This window comes from Varanus komodoensis, unplaced genomic scaffold, assembly GCF_004798865.1.
Source record: "Varanus komodoensis strain SLA01 unplaced genomic scaffold, ASM479886v1 scaffold112, whole genome shotgun sequence".
Taxonomy (NCBI): Eukaryota; Metazoa; Chordata; class Lepidosauria; order Squamata; family Varanidae; genus Varanus; species Varanus komodoensis.
The window spans coordinates 827,170-847,585 of NW_025335322.1; the positions used below are offsets into that span (position 1 = coordinate 827,170).

General features: G+C 53.3%; 2 protein-coding genes across 3 annotated transcripts in view; one reads left to right on the forward strand and one right to left on the reverse strand.

Annotated features, from left to right (window-relative positions):
• Positions 1 to 2,085: 2,085 nt before the first annotated feature.
• REC8 (REC8 meiotic recombination protein) lies at positions 2,086 to 13,442 on the forward strand. The gene is made up of 19 exons (XM_044420892.1): positions 2,086 to 2,141; positions 2,236 to 2,304; positions 2,811 to 2,953; positions 3,098 to 3,173; positions 3,760 to 3,874; positions 3,998 to 4,082; positions 4,995 to 5,071; positions 5,180 to 5,306; positions 5,584 to 5,647; positions 6,298 to 6,389; positions 6,509 to 6,623; positions 6,688 to 6,862; positions 7,697 to 7,763; positions 9,517 to 9,665; positions 11,436 to 11,484; positions 11,997 to 12,057; positions 12,165 to 12,485; positions 12,836 to 12,942; positions 13,127 to 13,442. Exons 1-19 carry the CDS (start codon positions 2,086 to 2,088, stop codon positions 13,216 to 13,218), a joined length of 2,040 nt encoding a protein of 679 aa, XP_044276827.1. The 3' UTR covers positions 13,219 to 13,442.
• Positions 13,443 to 14,551: 1,109 nt separating this feature from the next.
• Positions 14,552 to 20,416, reverse strand: part of IPO4 (importin 4) — a 33,013-nt gene continuing 27,148 nt past the window's right edge. The window contains exons 26-30 of one of the 2 annotated variants that reach the window (XM_044420955.1): positions 19,786 to 19,994; positions 18,747 to 18,879; positions 17,031 to 17,135; positions 16,518 to 16,587; positions 14,552 to 16,243 (exon numbers count right to left, since the gene is read on the reverse strand). In XM_044420955.1, coding sequence (XP_044276890.1) covers positions 16,113 to 16,243; positions 16,518 to 16,587; positions 17,031 to 17,135; positions 18,747 to 18,879; positions 19,786 to 19,994 — 648 coding nt within the window. In that variant the 3' untranslated portion in view covers positions 14,552 to 16,112. Of the gene's footprint in view, positions 16,244 to 16,517; positions 16,636 to 17,030; positions 17,136 to 18,746; positions 18,880 to 19,785; positions 19,995 to 20,416 lie in introns of those variants that run through there. The other variant, XM_044420956.1, reaches the window with a different exon arrangement.

A 20,416-nucleotide genomic window follows, 5' to 3' on the forward strand; every position in this document is an offset into this window, starting at 1 on the left:
GGTTAAAAGCTTTTTTGGCAATGCAAATAAAACTTAAATGAATTAAAACTAAATTATAAAACAGAAAAAAAAATCCTATGCTCAGAAATCCTTTGCATTTATTCCCCCACCCGCACTTTTTTTTACGAGAGTTCGCTCCCAGTTTTCCTCTGAGCTCAAGGCAGCTTAAATCACATCACACACTTTGCTCTCACAACAGCCCCGCGAGGTAGGCTGGGCAAGGAATGATTGACAAGCACAAAGTGCATTTTAATTGTCAATCCTTTATTTTTAATAATTTTGCAACCTGAATGTTGGTGAGTGAATCTGGCTAATGGAGAGAGAAGAAATTAATCAGCTCCCTCGCACTATTTAGGCCTCCGGGATTCCTGAGGAGAAATTGGAGGGAAAACGGCCCCTTCTCTGTGATTGGACAATCTCCTGGCCAAGCTCCTTCATCTCATTGGACAGGCATAGCAGTGGGTGGGATCAGCGGGCAAAGAATTGCGAGAAAGACCGTAACAACAACGCGCGAGAGCCTCGCCTCGAATGTTGTTCTATTGGGTAGAACTCTGAGGAGGCCGAGTGCTTATTGGTCCAACTTAATCCGACGAACACGGAACGGGGAGGGGGTGAGCAGAGAAGCTCTCCGATTGGTTGGAATCCGAAGAAAAGAAAATGCAGAGATTTGACTGGCTGAAACTGGAGAGTAAACAATTGTGTTTCCAAGGCGGCGAGAAGATTTTCCACGTGGCTCCCCCTGAATGGATTGGCTAAGGAAGTTCGAAGAGGGAGAGCTGCTCAGTGGTCAGGGCGTTAGACGACCGCAGTGATTGGCCCTCAGGGGGTCTTTTATAAACTGGGTTGGGGCTTGTAGCTCATTTTGACCCCGGGAAATTAAAGGAAGCGGCAGTGGGGAGGGTCTCTTCTCCTTTGGCCCCATAGGTGCCCCTCGCCCTTTTGCAAATGCTGCTTCCCGCCCCAATAGCAGCTTAATCCAAGTTTTACTCCAACGAATTGATCTAGTGATGACCGAATTAATTTACTGGCCGCTTATCTAGTGCCAATATTAATACATTACTTGCGCGGATAACCGGGCGCATTGCCCTTTTGATGGTACTTGAACCTTACCATTCTCTTTACATTGGGGCGTATCTCTGACCCCAAAAGGGCACTTGAGGGCCAGTATTCCTAAAACTGCCTCTGTCTATTAGGGGCCTTAATTATACCTGGGCATTCCTTATTGTGTTCGTGATCTTACCTATTTGCACATTTCAAGTACTTATACTGCTACCTTTATTTCAAAAATACACAAAGTTTGTTCAATCTTTCTGGGATCAATTTGTCAGTCCAATATTTTTGCTTTTCACTGTTTTGATCTGTTACTTAACCCACGTGCCAGTGAATTTCTGTTTATTTGCTTATTAATTCACGCAAATTCCTCTTAAATAACAGTCCTTACTGTTAATCTGCATTAATTTTCAAATAGATTAATCTAAAAATAATACAGATTAATCTTAAGATAGTAAAATTTATTCCTAATTGTGTGTTCTGTTGGGGACTGGACTGGCTATTCCAGCTGTTCTGTTCTTCCATAACACATTATATGTTTCTTGTGATTCTGTCTTAATTGTTTCAGAGTCTCTTGTAATTGGCTGTTTTAATTAATATTGGCCCTAAAAGGGACATTTTTGCTTAAATTCCCTGTTAGCTTATTCAACTTGTCTGTGTTACTGCACTGTTGTTCATAAAAGTCACCTTCCTGTACATCACCATTTACCCTAAAACTGACCTGATTATAGTCTTTTGTCAGCTACACAAAGAAATAACTCAGTTTTAGGGAAGGACAGCTCTATATTAAGTCTGGGCTTCCAGCACTGAGTCACAGAGATTGCAGGAGTTAGACCCATTCAGCATTTGCAGGTTTCCAAGGAAGATTACAAAATTTAAGATTCTGCAACTTTGAGAAGCAAATAACAACACAGCTGATAACATTGTGCACCAAGTTCAGGAAAAGGCCATTGTTTGTGGGGAGGAAATTGCTCCCTTAATACTGGGGAGTCCCCCAACCTCGTTGCCAGAAAAGGACGTGCAACTCACTCCACCATGTTCTATTATCCCAACGTCTTGCAACGCCATACGGGATGTTTTGCTACGATTTGGTAATGCCGTGTGGAAAGGGGGTCGGCCGGGCAGGCAGGGCTTCGTCTGCTGCCGTCCGGACTCTTTCCGCCCTGACGCTCCTCTGCCTTCCAGGTTGGCAGCAACTGGAGCAACCAAACTGTTGAAACGGGAGTACCTGAAAGTCAACATCCCGCAGACCTGGTGAGCGAGGGCCATGGAGGTCTGGCAGGGGTCTGGGATGGTTTCCAGAAGAGAGAAAGGCGCTGGTGGATCCCCAGAGCACCTTTGCTCCTAAGGTCCAGTTGAGAGGCAGATTTGGCAGGACAAAAATGTCTTTCGGGACTGAAGGCCATGCAGGTGACACAAGGTCATTTCTCCATTCCTCCATCCTCTCAGAGCAAGGGCTGAGGAGTTCCAAGCTTTGTGGAACTCTTGCACCTCCAGCATAAGGATTAGTTCTTTTTTTTTTTTAAACCACCATTAGTTCTTGTTATGTACCATTAGTATGTTTTATTTAAAAAGCGAGATTCTAGTCCTCAAGATGGGCAAAAATCAGCTTGCAGGATGGCTGATGGAGCCTGGCCAAGCCTCAAAACAAGACTCAAAGGGCCGGAGGGGTACGGGAGTTGCTAGGAGAAAAGGCAAGGCCAAGCGGAGCGCCGTTCCTATGGATGGTAGTGATACCATCTCTTTCCTTCTCTTTGCAGCGAGGAGATCATGGCCTTCATCCTCGTCCGGGTCCCACCACCCGTGCCGGGTGCCCCGCGGCCCCGATTCTCCCTCTACCTCTCAGCTCAGCTGCAGTATGGGGTGATCCGTGTGTACAGCCGTCAGTGCCAGTATCTTGTCGGTAGGATCACTAGATCTTTCTTGGTGCCACTTCCTCCGTCTTCCGGACTCTTCTCTCCCTCTCCTGCTTTTCAGTCAGTATTGGCTCTCCTGCTACATCTCCCCAAAGGCTCTGACACCATCCCGATTTTTACCCCCTTTTCAGAAGATATCCAGCAAATTTTGGAACGACTCCACCGGGCCCAGCTGCAAATCCGCATCGACTTGACGGACCTGGAGCAGTGAGTGAGGGCTCATCTCCTGAGCCTCAGTTTCCTGTTCAATAAAATGGGGCCAATTTCCACCCCGTTGTGGTGGTTATGGTGGGGCGCTTCAACCCATGTTTTGGAACCAAAGGTGGATATTGGAGGCCATTCTGCCTGTGTTGTGTGAACGTCTCCGGGGTGGTGGAGAAGAGGGCAAGTTGTGAGCCTGGGCGTCCAGGGCTTCCGAATCTTGCCACTGCCAAAGCTGTACGGGAAGCTTTAGGAAGCCACAGCCTCTCAAAAAAATGTTGGCCTACCTTACAGGGTTGTTGAGAAAATTTCGTAAAAGCACTTTCCCAAACTTGATGCCCTCCAGATGTTATGCTGGACTGTAGCCTCCCCATGCTGAGTCTATCTGGCCATGCTGGCTGGACATGATGGGAGTTGTAGTTCAATGCCACCTCTGGGGGGGAAGAGGGTCTAAGAAGAATATCTGTGGGGCCCTCGGGAAGTTTCAAATACACGGCTTTTCGGCTCACCACTCGGGCCTCTTGTTGGGTGCAGATTGGTACAAACACCTTGTAAATAAAAATAAGGATTTTTTTCATCCTTCTGACCACAGGCCGGGGTTGCTGCTCCCCGATCAGCTGGTCCTGATGGAAGCGCTAGAGGAAGCCCCCAACCCCTTCTTTGGGGTGATGGAGCCTGTCCTGCCCAGTCCCGCATCCATCCCGCACGTACGATGCTCTCTCGCCCCGTCCCGCATCTGCCCTCCCCTCCTTCGGCCCATGGCTGTCGGATCCCAGCTCCCAGGTACGGAGCAGCTTATCTTCTGTCCCTTTCTCCTCCGTCCTTACCAGATCCGCCACCTCCTGGAAGCACCAACTCCAGAGAGAAGCCCTGTGGAACGATCGCCGCCGCCGCCTGTCCCACGTCGGAGGGCAGGTGAACGGGGAGCCTAGGGCAGATAAGAAAGTGGGTGATGCAGCTTGGGCATCTGTGTCCAGCCAGTGGATGACCTGGTTCACACAGAAGGGCAACCCCTGAGTAGAAGAACCGGTGGGCTGCCCAGAGCGAGCAGCGGAGAGTAGGTGCGGACTCTGCAGTGGAGGAGCGGCTTCTGCTTTCTGGAAACAAGGTCTGATCAGCACAATTGGGAGTGATGTGCAAACCCACATGGATGGGCTGTTGGCAACAAGCCATGGGTTGATTGCTGGGTTGTTTTGACCCTGAACAACCCAGCATTTCAGGTTCATGTGTTATGTGCAGAACCTGTGATAAAGCTGATTGCAGGTGGCTTGTTAAAAGCGGAAGCCGTGGGTGTACGAAAGGCAGCATGTCTACTCTCTCCCAGTTGTGCCCGGCACTCCGTGGGATTCTTCAACCTACATGTGTGCCATCGCTTATGAACTGGCCCAGTCAGGATGAGAGTTTGCCTTTTAAGAAACTTGCCATCCCTTGAACTGAAATTGGCACTTGCTGCCCAGATGTCTCCTAGCTTGGGCTCCACGCAGTCCCAGAATGCGTTTCTGCCTCAGAAGTGGTACACTAGGCCTGAACGAAGATGCCCCTATTGCTGTTACTAGAATTGTGAATGTTCAGTGCAAAGCTTTGCCAGTCCTTCATGTGGCTGCAGGGAAGGATAATTTATTCAGGTTTTTTTAAAGTTTCAGCTCTTTGGGTGCAGAGTTAGGTTTTCAAACACCATTCTGCAAGCTGCTAGGTGCGGATAAGGGCAGGCATGGCCGTGATCCGGCATGTTGGAGTGTGCCAGGTTGGGCGAAGCTGCTTTGGGCCAAAAGGCAGGGTGTGAATTCAGAAGTAACCCATGACCCTTTGATTCCTGTGCCTCCAAAGAGGAGCCACTCCTCACCCTCCCCCCTGAAGCCATCACACTCAAGGAGATGGAGCCCATCATCGTGCTGCCGATTGAGGTAAGAGCTCCGTTCGGGCAGGAGGTCAGGGCTGAGCGTGCGTTACACTGGTGGGGTGTTTGTGGCCAGGGCGGTGGGGGGCTCAGCTTGCATTTCCCTCTGCCCCAGGGTGAAAAAGACCTGCCGGAGATCACGGTCAAGGAAATTGAAATGTTGGTTGAGCAAGAAGGGTTCGTGGCGCCCGGGGAGGAGAGGCCCCTGCGCGTTTCTCCCCGAAAAAGACGTGCCGAAGAAGGTGAAGGGAGAGGAAGGGGGCTGCCGAAGAGTTGTGGGGGGAGGAGGTCCAGTTGCACTGCATGGGTCTGGATGCCTGGAAACTGTGAAAAATCTGGAAAAGAAGAAAGCAGGCCATAGATGTATTGTTCTAAGAAGCGGTGCCAAACTTTCAGGAAGGCATCGGCTGGGAGGATAGGCAGCTGTTCCCATTTACTTCTCCCTGCCACGAACCCCGCTTATGTCTCCACCGCCGCTGACATTTTTCTGCTGCCTCTCTGTTTCTTCCATTCTTTCAGAGCCTGCAGAGGAGGTCCGAGAGGAAGAGGCTTTGGTCTCCGTGGGGCTGTTGTCTCCCACATGGTAAAGAGGCGGGGTGGGGTGGGGCGAGGAAGAACGCAGGCACGATGAAGGATCCTCTCCTGGATTGGTCTGGGGGACCCCAAGTCTAGGAAAGGCTACTCAGCTTTTCGCCAGCCCCACTGGGGGGGCTCCAAGAAATCCAAAGTCCTTTGAGATCCTAGTCAAAGATCTTCCTTTAGGTCGGGGTGCTGAATCTCTTTCCACCTGGCCCTGAAATGCTGGCTGAAACATGACTGAAACGCTGGAATTGCCCCGGATTTTATCATAAAGCTCTTCCTGCCAGCCTGAAGGGGCCATTTCAACAGTTTGGAAGGGGAGGAAATGGCACCAAAGCGAGGACTCACCAAAGAATCCGTAGTCAGGGGGGAAAGAGAGCGAGGCGAGCCGTGGAAGGGCATGTTTAGTGTCCGGGCAACCTGGGTTAGGCCTGTGGGCTCCCCGTTGTCACTTCAGAACGTGGCTCGTTGCATCCCTGCCCTCGCCTCTGTCATGTTCCTCACCCTGTGCCTTCCCCTCTTGAAATTGCAACTGTAGACTCCTCCAGGCAGGACTCCCTCTTCCTCTTCCTCTCTGCAAGGACTGACTGGTTCTGTCCCCCAAAGATTTGTGGGCTCGTTCCTGTCCCAGCTGCGCCCCCATTTCTTTGGCAGGATCGGGGAGGAGCCTTCAGCCATCCAGGAGACGGGTCTACTGCTGCCGGAGGAGACCAGGCTCTTGGAAGAAGTCCCCCGGCCCCCTTTGGGTGAGTCCTCTGGGCTCTGGCAGGAGTAGGGAGCCGTGAGGTTGTGGGTCGAGCCGCTGTCCACACGCGAGTCCCTCTTGGCCTTTTCGCTAACCCAGCGCCTTGCTGGTTTCTTCTAGAAGTGACGCCTGATCGAGAGGGCCTCCGGTTGCAGCCCTCGCCCCCCGTGAGTGCCGTGCTAGAGGAACGTGCCCCGTGGAGCCCAGAGGTTAAGGGAGAGGAAGGGACGAGAGGGTCGGTTCCCTTGCGCGTGCCGGACCTGAAGGGACCCCTTGCTTCAGTGCTGAGGCGCTGCAAGACAACCCAACAGTTCCCTCGCCGCCCCGCAGCTGCACCTGCCCGAGTATGAACCGTCTCCACCTGGGCCCCCCAAGCGGCGGAGGCAGCTGCGCTTCCTGGATCCCGTGACGCAGCTTTCCCGGGAGGATTTCCAGAGCCAGCTTTTGGACCCACAGGCCCAGTGCCAGCGCCTGGTAAGAGTCAGAATCATTGCCCCGTGGGGCTAAAACACACATCACACTTGCTCACGGCCCTCCTTGGATCGATTCTTCCGTCGCAGGGAAAAGCCGTGCAACGTACCAAGGCCACAGGGGCTGTGCCACAGAAAAGGGCTGGCTTCGGTGCAGAATGTGGCGTTCACGCAGCCGCAAGCGGTGGCTCGCCCAGACCTCCCTGTCACTCCCAGGACTGGACAGTGGACGTTCTGGCGGGCATCTGCCCTCGAGCAGCTGGAGCCTTTGTGAACGTTCCGTGCTGCACATCACTCAGCCAAGGACAGGGAAACAGGTGCGGCGCTTCCACACTTCAGGCATGCTGCGATTTATTTCATTTATTTTTATTTATTTTCCGATTTATATCCTGCTTTTTTCCTACAAAGGGCTCAAGGCAGCTTACATCTCCTCCTCCATCTTATCCCCACAACAACAACCCTGCGAGGTAGGTTGGGCTGAGAGTCTGTGACTGGCCCAAAGTCACCCAGTTGGCTCCATGGCTGAGTGGGGACTCGAACCCAGATCGCCTGAGTCCCAGTCCCATGCTCTTCACCACTGCACCACACTGGCTCTCAGACAGATCCCCTTAGCACGAAGTTGTAGACTCAAGCTTTTTTCTTCCCCTCAGCATTCTCTCCTTCCAAGAAAACCAACCCGAATGGAAGCCCGAGTCCCCATCCTCTTGGCTGTCCCTCAGCTTCCTCCCAGCCCAACCCTCCCCAGATGCCTTGAACTACGACTCCCAGCTGCAGCCCAACGCATCTGAAGGGCCCCCGTTGGAGAAAGCCTGTCCATCTTTTCCCCTCCTCTGTTTAGGAGACGGTGCTGCTGCCAGGCAAGAGGCTGAGGACGCCAGCAGAGCTCCTGGGAGGGCCAACATATGGTGAGCATTGTGTCACCCCCAGGATGGCTGGGCCGCCTTCCCTCGCCCTGCTCTGCTGCCCGAGAACAAAGCAGGTTCTTCCTCGAAAGGGTGGGAACAGACCAAAGCAGCCTTGGCAGCTTGGAACGTGGGCTGGGACAGCCAGCTGGTGGCAGTGCATGTTTTAGCTGTTTCGCACCTGCCTGAATTAACATGCCAGGCAAACCTGGCTATTCAGACTGCGTATGAATAGTCCATTCCTTCCAGAATGGAGAGATAGATTTTAAAGGAAGGAAGAATGGGCCACGTTGGGAGATCAAAGCGAGAGGAAGAGAGAGTTTATTCAGACAGAAGATCTACATGAATATGCGCCTCTCGTTTGTAGAAATAATTATTTTTGTTGTGTCTGTGCAGCCTTTCTGAAGCCAAGCAAGGCAGTCGGTGACTGATCCAGAAGATAAAACCATTAAATAATAACACTGTGTACACAAAAAGCGACCTTAGAAGCCCTCACTTAAAAATCCATGTTTAAAAGGTGCCTTGATAGTGTCTTAAAAGCAGACCTTCAACCCAAACCAGATCAGTGTTGTCTGCTGGTGCTCAGATGAGGCACCATCAGCACAAGGACATGCCCAAGGGAATCTCTCCCTTGAGGGTTTGAAAAGCTTCCCTGAATTGCAGACCAGCGTCGTCGTTGAACTTCTAGACTGTTTTCTCCATCTGTTTATCTCAGCTGCTCTTCTTTCTCCACCAGCAGCTGAACTTTCCGTGCTGGACTTGCGTAAAAATTTTAGAGAAGGCTCCCTGCTAAGAGGATTTTAAAAGAAATATGCAACACGGGGGAACAGGCAGCGCATGGCTTTCTGTCCGTCCCCGTCTTTTTCTCATCCGCTTCTTGGGAACCTTTCTGAATCCTTAGCTACCTGGGCCTGGAGCACCCGTGATCCCTTTTCACAAGGTGAACATAAAGGCAAGGAGCCAGCTGTGCTGTGGCCCAACTCATCTCCCAGGTCTTCTGTTCACAGGTCCAAGCAACCAGCAGCCCTCCAAAAGTCAGACTCCCAAGTCCTGACGGCTGGGGAGGGGGCGGCTGGGAGTCCTGCCAATTCGTGGAGGGCTGCGGGTGGCCTGCCTTTGTCTTGGCACCCAAGGAGCAGTCCTTGGCTGCAGACGGAACGAGGCATGACCGCAGGGCAGAAGCAGCCCTCCCGGATGAGTGACTCTTGGTGCATCTGGAGGTCTTGGTGGCACATCAGAGGAGCCCAACCTCCAGTGGGCTTTGCCATTTATTCGAAATGAAATTGCCGAGTTTTTGTCCAGCTCGTTGAGAGAGGAGCGGCTCTTTTCCACTTTCCTTTTAGTCACAACCCTTCAGACACAAAGAGGCTGCTGAGATATCTTGGTGACCTCACTCTCCTCCCGTCCTGGCTGCCTCCCCCCGGAATGCTTCCCTTTCCCATTTCATGACCTCTGAGAAGCAACTGGCGCAGTTCCTTTTGCGGGGTGGGGGGATCAGAATATGAATTCCCACCCCCAAAGGTCCAGGCTGCTCCCCACTTCGGATCTGGGGAGTCCAGCAGCTGCTTTGACACTGCTCTGCCCGTAGGCCATCATGTGCCATTTCCACCCGATTTGGTGGCCTTTGAGGCTGCCTGCAGTGCCGTGTGTCTGGACGAAGGGTGCTCAATACGGGCCAAGGCCTCACCAGCGAGATTGAGACGCCACGGAGCTCCTTCTGAGGAATGCAAGCACTGCCTGACTTTCATCCTTCCAGGTTGGATGCATCCCACCCTCCTCGGCCTCTGGTCCCGCTGTGCCAGCCTCCAGCGTGTGGATTACGCCAGGCGCCGAGTGCTGGAAGAGGAGGAGATAGAGAGAGCAGTGGAAGAAGTGCAGAAGGCAGAGGTTCCTAGCGAGCTAGAGGTAAAGAGTCGTGCCAGCAGCTGAAAATGAGAGCTCCCCTCTCTGCTTTCACAGAGCAGAGTTAGTGGCAGTTCCTACGCCATACTTTCCTAACTCTGGCCCGCGTCGTCGTCGTCGTCGTATTATTATTATTATTATTATTCCTGTAGCCAAAGCTCTCTGGGCAGCTTACACCAATAATCATAGAATTATACACTCTAGTCACCCATCTCAATTCTGACCAGTCCAGACCCTGCTTAGCTTCCAGGATTAGGCAGAAACAGGTACTTCAGGCTACATTCTCTAGCCCAGTGATGGCAAACCTTTTAGAGACCGAGTGCCCAAACTGCAACCCAAAACCTTCTTATTTATTGGAAAGTGCCAGCATTGCAATACAGCCTGAAAACTGAGGTTTTTGTTTAGAAAAAACTCACAGGCAGACCAAACAAATGGCAGCACATTGACCGGCCATGAGAAAGCTCAGACAAGTCGAGCTAATGAGTCACTGCTCGTGTTGTCATCGCCTGGAGCCACTGCTACTTTCCAAGCATGCGCATGGCCCCTGTGTGCGCGGTTATCTGATGCTTGCCTGCTGGGGCGACTTGGCTCCCGTGCTGATAGAGAGGGCTCTGTGCGCCCACTGTGGCACGCATGCCATAGGTTTGCCACCACTAGCCTAACCCTACCCTGGAGCACACCTCTTAACTCTAGCATAGGGATAAAGGTTCACTGAGAATAGGGCGATTTTGAAAAGGCCTTCCTTGAGGAGCTTTTTTTTGCACAGCTCATCGTTTCTGCCCCTTCTAAACACATCCCAACTGCCAAAACCATGCCAGGACACCTCGTTTTCCTAACCCTAACCCTACCCTGGTGCACACCCCAAATCCTAATATAGGGCTAAAGTTCCATTGAGAATAGGGCGATTTTGAAAAAACCTTCCTTGAGGAGCTTTTCTGCACAGCTCATCATTTCTGCCCATTCTAAACACATTCCAACCATCAAAATTATAGCAGGACACCTCGTTTTTCTAACCCTAACCCAATGATGGTGAACCTTTTAGAGACCGAGTGCTCAAACTGCAACCCAAAACCCACTTATTATTATTATTATTATTATTATTATTATTATTATTATAACATTTCTATGCCGCCCCTTGCCGAAACCTTGGGGCGGCTTACAACATGATAAAATACATTGAAATACAATAGTACATAATAAATTACCATTAAATATAACAATACAAAAAATACATTGATTTACAAATACAAAGTTAAAATTATCAGTATAAAATAAAAATATAGGAGGAGAAAGAGAAGGAAGAAGAAGTTGCCCAGGCCAGATCATATTGCCACCACTAGCCTAACTTATTTATCACAAAGTGCCGACACTGCAATAAAACCTGAAAACAGCCAGTCCAAGCAAATATATATATAGATATATCCTTGGCAGCGCACTGACAGGCCATGCAAAAGCTCGATGAGTCACGGCTAATGAGTCGCGGCTTGTGACATCATCGCCTGGCGCCGCTACTCCTTTCCAACCATGCGCATGGCCGCTATGTGCACCGTTATCCGATGCTCGGCTGCTGGGGCGATGCTGGGGCGACTTGGCTCGCGTGCCGACAGAGAGGGCTCTGCGTGCCCGTCGTGGCCTGCGTGCCGGAGGTTCCCCACCGCTGCTCTAGCCCATTCATAAAACCACACTTCGGCTCTCAACTCTGTAACTTTGTGCAGCTGGTCTCTGTTCCGTCTCCCTGATGCTTGGTGCGTCCTTTTTTTCCCTGTTTGGCAGGAGCTGCGAGCTGCAGAGGAAGGAAGCGTATCACGGGTGGGCTCATCAGGTGCGTGGGGGGTGGTCTCCCAAAGATACTGGGGGCCGAGTTCATTTCCTCCCCTACTCCTGGGCTCCTACTTAAGCAGCCTCCTGCAAGTGGCATTCCAGAAACCTCTGCTCAGAGCTGTTGGCCCTCAGGCCTACAGGACAAATCCAGTGCTCCTCAGATGGCCATGCCCCTTCCTCCTAATCCCACCCTTCTCCTGACCCACAGGTGGCTTGGTGTGCTCCCAGCCTTAGCGGTGCTCTCTCCACCGAATTCAAACACTTTGAAATGCTCCCCTGAGACCTCATACCAGCCCAAAAAATGCTGTCATTCCGGGGTATTTTGGCCTCCTGAGCCGCTGGTGTGTGGGCCCCTAAGAGCTTCTCCAGAACTAAATGCTCCCCTCAGGCTGAAAGACGGTTGCCATCTCTCCCGGTTTAGCCCCGCACGTATCCTGCTGATGTGGGATCTCCTCTCAGCTGGGGCGGTCTTTGAAACACGGCGCTCTCTTTCTGTTCTGGTCCCTTTTGCAGAGATTTCCCTCGAGATCACCGAAGAGGAGCTTCGCCCTAGCTTAGTTGCAGTGGAGGAGAGGTGAGACGAAGCGGATCGGCCTTCCCTCCCTGCCCTGGATCAGTGTGGCCTGCTCTCAGGTGTGGGGGGTGCCCTGCCTCTCTCCTGAGCCACCCCCTGCTCCACAGGATTCCCCTCGAGCCAGAGGAAGTGGCGCTGCCGGTCGTCCCCGAGCTCCCGGAAATCAGCTTTGAGCTGCCGTTGGAGAAGGACGCGGTCACGCTGGACTCCGTGCGCAGGTGTGCCCATCCTGGTGAATTCCCCATCCTCGGCCCAGGAGTGCCGAATCTTTTTCAGCCCGAGGTCTGTTCTGTGTCCAGTTTTGGCAGGACTCTTGAGTGGCTGCATTCCCTTGTGGGTGGATCCAGGCCCCAATACAAAAAAACTGCAGCACGTGTCGTCTTAAAGCTCTTATTCCCAGTACAAAACCTTTGGAGAATGATTTCGGAGCCTTAGAATCAGGAAAATACATGCGGGGAGGGAGGAAAGGAAGCGGATCCAGCGAGGTTTGATTTGGCCTATGTCTGTGTGGGCCTGCCCTCAAGAAACCAGTTCTGCTGCGGCCCACAAAGTCTCAAGGAAGGATCACTCTCCCCTCTTCCCTCCTTCCTGAACGGGGACGTGACCCTTGCTTGGTGGGAGGCGGAGGCCTTCTGGGAAAGGGGCATGTGATCTGCGCCTCACAGCCCTTCCCAGAAAGAGCTCGGCGCACCAGACGGGGAGCCCCCACCGTGTCCTGGGGCCGGGGAGCCCCCATCCAGTGGGTGTCCGCCAAGTGCCCCACACCATCTCCCCGCAGGCTGGTGGCCGCGAAGCTGCAGGAGTTTGGAGAGATGCGACTGGACACTCTGGTGCCTCTCAGCACGTCTCGCGCTGTGGCCAGCCGGGTCTTCTACTTGTGCTTGGGTATGTATTTCCCGATGAAGAATACCTTCAGGGCCGCTTCCATCCATGGTGAGCCGGGTGGCGGCTTGCATAAGCAGGCAAAATCCAGCACGGGGTAATTGATGAACGGCTTCGATTTAGAGACGGGAGCACTACTCAGCTGCCAGGTGTGGATAGTCTCCCGTCCCTCTCTCCCTGCCCTCAGTCCTTTCTGGCGCCCAGTACCTTAGCCTGGAGCAGGCAGAGCCCTACGGCGCGATCGTCATTAAGCCGGGAGCCCGTTTCCACGTGAGCTAGCAGTGCGGAAGCCTGGAGGCGGGAGTCAGATCTGCCGGTTCAGTGCGGGGCTGCGTCCTCCCGAAGGAACGAAGCTGTGATCTGGTTTTCCTGCCCCTTGGAAAGAAGCGTTTCCTTTCAACTGGTCTTTGGATGAGGAAGAGGCATTTGTGACTGCTGGTTAATTTTTTTTTTAAATCCTAAATTTTAACCGAATAAAGCTGTTCTGTTTATGCATCCCGGAAGAACTCCTTACCAGGCCTCTGTTGAATTTGCTCTGGGTTTCTGGCGGGCCACCAGTAAGTTGCCTTGCTGGAGCACAGGTCCAGAATGCCCATCTTTACCCACGGAGGGTTGAGGGGCACCTGACACCGACGGCTTCGGTCATCGGTTTCCCCGCCATAGCTCATCAGTGCTGGCCAGCAGTTCAGGCTCAGCCATGCCTTGATCCGAACGCTTTCCTGGGCTTTCGAAGGGCCAGCAAGGATGGGCAGAACCATCATGGTGTCCACAGAGGGAGGGGCTCTGCCCTGGAGCAAGTGCAACCTCTGTGCAGACCAGCTCCTTTGTCTGGAGACAAGGGGGGGCCGAGCCAGGGGATTGGGCTCAGAGGTGACCCTTGCTCTGGGCAAGGACGGGGTCAGATGGATTTCAAAAACCCAGATTTGGAGGGAGGGAGGGAGGGAGGGAGGCTGGGAAGCTGGATGGAAGCAAAGTCCACCTTCAGCCCCGTCAGCTGATCCAGGAGGGATCAGGCAGAGGGTGACTCAAGCGGTGAGCAATGCAGGCAGCTAGGCAGGCAAACCGCAGAGAGAGGAGGCGACTGCCGGGTTGCCTGCCAGTTCGCAGAAGAGGCAAACCTTCCCCTTGTCAAAACTGGAACCTGCCAGCACCTGGAAGTGCTCAGTTCAGTTGCTGGGAGGGCGAGTCCGTTGCCTCTCTCAAAGCACCTGTGTTACCTTCAAGAGGGCAAAGCTGAACCTGAGAGACCCTACCTGCCCCTTGGAGGAGCAAGGGGCGCCTTCTAGATGCTCAGAGCATCAACCAGGATTCCTACCCAAATGCACCCCAGCCAATTCGTTAGGGCCTCCTTTCCCAGAGACCTTTTGGTGATCCTTTGCAGAGTTCCTCCCCCGCCAGCCCCATTCTTGAAGGCTGAATTGCCTCTTTCTCTGAAGGGATCATGACTGGCATGAAGAGCTTTAAGCTAAAATGGGCCAGGATTTTTGGAGCTGGAACGAGGCAGCCCTGAGGTTGCCTGAAGTCAGCTGAAAAACTTTCAATGCCGCTACCGACAGTTGCCAAGAGCCCAAGACTGGCCGGATCCGCTATACACATCTGGCAGGGAAGCATGTTCAGAGGCAACCATTTTTATTACAAGATACATTATATAGTCATTCTTTCAAAAAATACCAAACCCAGAAGGTTAAAATCTTAAATACAAAGTACTGGGGTGTGTCAGCACGGTGGATGATTGGGGTGTTACTTCCTCACCAGGAACCAGCTGAGAACGTACGAGGGCCACACACTTGAAAAAATAGTCGTCTCTTAGTGGCTTCTTCACGGACCACTAAACTTTGGCAAATAAATGTATAGAACCCGAGCTGTTCCTACAGGAGATGCACGGGGGAAGGCAGAGCGGGCTTTGGGAAGAATGGCTCCCAAAGCAAGCCGGAGGCCAGCCGCACTCGAATGCGGCCACCTCCTTTGGCAACAGTGGGAAGGAGACGGAACCCCCCCGGCAAACCCCTTGGAGAGCCACCGAATGGAGCTGCGTGCAAGCAGGCAGGCAGGCAGCGGGACAAAACGGCTGGCGAGAACCCTCTGAACCGAGAGCAGTGTGAGAACACGGCATGTAAACAGGCCAGCTTCTCGTAACAGAAATCGAGCCTTCCTATATTCGCCCACCGGCTGAAGGAAAGGACACTGTGTAGTGCAACATGGCCAGGACCCGTTGGCATCGACAAACAAGATATCGCCGTGACTCATCCGCTTGCCTGAGCTTTCGAAATGCCATCTCAGCCAGATAACGGAGAAAGGCTTCCTGTTTAGAGGAGCAGCAAAACAGAAGAAAAAAACAGGCCAAAAAACCACACCCTCTTCCTGTCATGGCCAAGCAGCAGCGAGTTCATCTGTTTTTCCTGGATGTGAGTCATGCGATCCAGCTCCGCCCAGGAGCAAACGCAGCCGCAAGAGAATGGACGCGTCTGCAGGGCGCCCCCCAGTGGCCAATCGGAGGTGCAGGGGTGTGGGCTGGTTGGATGCGGGTGCCAAGCCCGGCAGGACATCCAAGTGCCCCTTTTCCCTGGCCCCAGCAGGAGGGTTTAAAGCGATCCCACTCAAGAAGGGAGTGACTCTGGAGGTGGGCCCATGCCAAAAGCAACCCACTGGGTCAGTGGTGCAGGCCATGGCTTGGCTTGGCCCTCTGCCCGTGGAATTGGTGGTGTGAACCTTTGCGCCGGCTGCTCCCTGGTGGGTGGAAAGCGTTGGCTATCAGGAAGCTGAGGCGGAGAGGCGGTGAGATGGCAGGACAGAGAGATGCACATTCCGCTCACTTTTGCAGCAGGGCACAGAGGGGCGTGCGTGTGTGTGTGTGCGAATGGCAACTCTTCAAGGAAGAGGCTTAACAACTCAGAGGCTTAACAACGCAACCCGGTAAAACACATCCCAAACCAGCTTGCACAGTGGTGACCGAGAGCCAAACGGACATCACGGGGCACCACAGTGAGCCAGAAGAAGCTGACCGGCAACGAGAACGGAGAACAGAGTGGTGGGGCTTCCGGTCGGGAGGAAGTCCATCTGAAAACGAAAGGACAGGACTCGCCCAGGCGGGACAAGGTGCGCACCAGCAGGCCGTGTGCTCTGCGAGTCCCCGCAAGTTGGCCAGGCGGTGGAGGAGCGCGGCGGCCGCTGCCTCATGCAGAGCGCAGGGCCGTGTGGATCGAGCTGCTGGCTTCCGGGGACAGCGAGACCACCGCCGTCTGGAACTCGGCCGGGGACCGGGTGGACAGCTTGCCCAGGAACATCGTCACAGCCTGGAGGCTCTCTGTGGGCGGAGAAAAGCGGAGGTCAGTGACCCGGTGGCGACCATGTCGCGGCATCCAGAGCGCCTGGCCAGATGCCCCCACAAGCTCAGAAGCCGGGGGCAAAGAGGACCAAGGGGGATCTCTGCCAAAAATGGAGGGGGATTAAGAACCCCAACATTTTTGCTCTTCTGCTGATCACGAGGATCCTCTCTTATTGGCCAGGTGCAAAAGGAAAAAGCATACCGCATTTGCCGGCCGAATTTGGGGCCCACCCTGCCCGGCTGAGGCCCGTACCTGCTGGGATGTGCTTGCCGCTCAGGACGCTGCTGCAGATAGGTATGATTTCTCCGAGCTGCTGCAAGACCTAAAACAAGAAAGAGCACTTTCTTCCCAGGTCCTGTTGGAATCCCCTCTGTGGAAAAAATTAAATGCCAAAGCCGCTGATCCCTCCAGCAGCGAGTTCCCGGCCCGCATTATCTGCATCGGGTCCAACAAGAGCTCGGAAGCACACAGAAAGGAGAGGCACACCGCACAACTCTGGGGTTGTGCGTGGCAAGAAAGGCCTGGGAGGAGAAGACAGAAGAACTGGAACCTCTCCTGTGGAGCGTACCAGCCTGAGCTGGAGAGATAAAGACCCTCAGTCCCCTAGGACTCTCCCCCTGGAAGCAGAAACCTTCCCTGCTGCACCTCCCACCTCAGTTCAGTTCAGATCCCCTGCCTGTTTTTAACAGCTACTTGCGAACCGAAGCGTGTCTGCCAGTGCTGGGTGTAACTACTTGGGAGTATATGCAAAGAACTGAGACTTACCAGCTGTGGATCGTGCTCGTAGATAAAGCTAATGCAATGGAAGACCGTCTTGTATTCCTCAAAGTCCTCCTTGAGTGGGAGGCTACGGATCAGGGCGGGAAAAACCTGAGGGGAAAGCCAGGAAGTGTCCTGAAGCACTCAGGTTAGGGGTCAGGACTGATGCTCTCTGGCTCCCCCAACCACAACCCCCAAAGGGGTGAAGGAGCTTTCAAGAGCTAAATTAACCCTAAATTAAGACTGGCTGCTATCTCTGCCCTCCAAGCACATGCCACTGAGCTGGGGATGATGAGAACGGCGATCCATCACATCCCAGAGGACTGCAAGTTGGGGAGAGATACATCTAATTGCTACGGCACTTGGAAGAGCCACTGCTTGCTCAAATGGGGCTGTACCAAGGTGTCGGTGGGTTGCTGTGTGTGCAGAATATGCTCACACGAGAAACAAGAGCCCCTAATGAAGCTTTATCACATTTTTCTTTCCTTACGGGGGAGAAGGAAAGACCGCATTGTCAAGAAGTATTAGTGATACTTCTGAGAGCTGCAAGAGCCGAGATGGCATAGTTTTGGAAAGATGGCCAAGGGTTCGGATTCAGGAAATACCTAGATAGGATATGGTCAACGGCATTGATGGGAGGAACTGACCGGTCATTTTCCTCTGGCTAGGGGGCAAATAAAGAGAGGATTTTGCTAGAATCTGGCAGCCATTCCTGATGTATTTCTGAACGTTGGATGGAGCGGGTGGACCTCCAACTGATCTTCTTGATTTTTGATCTAGTAGGTTTTAATAGCATAGAAACAGGGTAGTTATCAGTGGATTGTATTAATTGTATTATTGTGGATATTTATAGTGCATCTGTATTTGTATATATAGTGAAATAGTGCAAACATGAGGAAGCATAAGCTAAAAAAGAGATGGCTTTGCATGGAAAGGGCTCTGCAGTTCGAGACTTGGCATTTCCACGTAAGGAGAATGAAACCAATCCCTGAAACGAGAGGCCAGCTGGTCTTAACTCGACCCAGTGGGTGGACCAAGGCCCTGAAGTGGTGCAAGGCAGCTTCCAAAAGGAGTCGAGCCCCCTCCCCCCGCCCCCACCAAGCTCCCACAAAATTCTGAGCAGCTGCTGAAACATTTTTTGTGTCCTGCAGGCAAAGAGGGGGCTGTTTGCTGGCAGGTTCACAGCTAAGCTGACAGGTGGTTTCAGGGAGGTACGAGAGTCGTTCCTGAGGTATGTGACACCTGGGGCAGCCAAACAGGTGGCCTGCTGCCATTGAGCAGGGCTTCCTGCTTCATAAGGGAGCCTGACAGCTAACACAGCAGGATACAAATCTAATTAAATACATTTCGCAGGTTGGTTTGCCTTTTGAGAGAAAGCCATTTGACTGTCCAGAGAGCTTCGGCTGTGGGGCAATATAGAAATGCATACTACTCATTATTATTATTATTCTGTGCCCCATTCTGCTTGCTCAGGGGAGAACCTGGTAGTTTTTTTCAGGTTCTTATCATTACTGCTATTCTTAACTTTGTTTCTAGACTGCCCAGTGGCTGAAGCTTTCCAAGCGCAGCTAATCTAAATAAAGAGCAGCTGAGGCAGGCAAGTGCGAAGACTCAAAGAGGGTAGGTAACACTGGGGCTGAAAGGTGGTGGTCCTTCTGCCGTCCTCCTGCGTGGGACAGGTGGGCCCTGAATAGCTCCGCAGGGAACACGCTCAGCTCTCACCTGTCCGATGGGGACCCCTTCGGGATGGGTCATGACCATCCGGGCGATGGCTCCGCAGACATTGTCGGCCACTCGGTTTTTCCGCTCCTGGGAGATGACGTTAGAAAAAAGCCCCAACAGCTTGGGGTAATGTCTGGGTCGGGCAAAAAGGGGAGGGGAGTTAAGGGGAAACAAGGCAGCTTCCTAAGGTCCAAAAACATGCAAGAGAACCTCAGACTGAGTGTTGTAAAATAAACCCTCTTGGGAAATTTGCAAGGTGACAGGCAGTCTTCCCCGCATGGGGCCCCTCTCATTGTGCCGGACTACTACTCCCATCAGTCCCAAGCCGGCTGATAGGAGCTTTAGTCTGGCACACCAGGAGGGAGGCCAACTGGGGGAAAGTTGGATGGCTGAATCCTGTTTTTCTGCCAGCCTACGTGCGCTGTGTCCTGGGAGCTTGCAGCGTTTCGCAGCGTTAAGCAGGAAAAAAACTCCAGAACCAGACAAGACTGAGTGCTCCTGGCTGACCTTCTTGCTGCGCTTGCCTCTCGCAATTTCCATTACTCAAACCTCGGGGGAATGGCGGAAAGAAAGCCAGGACTTGGAAACCTTTGTTGCAACGGCCTAGAGAGTTCCCAACCCCCCGCCATTTAGACCTTGCTGAACTCGCTCTGCAGAGACAATCCTAGGGCAGGATGAGGGGGGACACATTCCAGCCATGGCTGGGACCAAAGGCAACATACCCTAAATCAGAGCCTTTTGCAACAGAAAGCTCCTACTCTCAGGCCTTAAACCTCCCAAGTGCCTAAAAGGGAAGGAAAACAGCTACACGCACGCCAAGGCATCGCCCGATAATTGGGGGTCAGGAGGTGCGGCTGCCCGGAAACCCCCGTGGGCTGGATCGCTTCTCTACGCAGGCTTGATCGGCCCATGGGCCGAAGGTTCAGCACCCCCGAGGTGGCTTGGTGTCCTTGAAAACCCCTCGGCGGAGGAGCTCTTGCAAGAGCGGCATCCCGAGCTACCGTGCCTGCGGGCAGCGCTCGGTCACAGGGAAGGATACTCATGCATGGCCGCCCCGCTCTGCTGCGCCAGCACCCCCAGCCCGTAGATGGCGTTGCTGCGCACCTCCCTGTCGGCGTCCCGCGCCGCGCCCATCAGCACGGGCAGCAGGCGCGGCACGAAGGGGGCCGAGGCGGGCCCCAGCGCGTCGATGGTCTCGGCCATGGCGCCCACCGCAAAGGATTTCTCTGCGCAGGTGCAGCTGGGTTTCTGGAGGGGGGGAAGAGCCGGGGAGGGTGGAGAGGGAGGTCAATGGAGGAACACAGACCGCAAGCGGGAACGGACTCTGCCCCGGCCTTTCCGTGCCTTGGATGGAGCAAGGAACCCCAAAGGGACCCCACATCTGAATTCTTGGAGAAACCAAGGCAGAAAAGGCAGTCCAGCCCAATAGGTGGAGACTGCAACTCCCATGGCTGGGGGTGATGGGTACAGTAGTCCCAACCCACCCAGGGGGCCCCCAGGGTTGGAGAAAGCTACTGTAACTTGGGTGTCCACCATGAAATTCACCAAGGATGTGCCTGCTTTTCTCCCAAGCCTGCCCGTCTACCAAAGCTGCGGTGGAGAGAAGACGGCGCCCAGCTTGGGAGAAGAGTGTGTGTCGGCGGTGCCTAAATACACATGCAGAAATATTT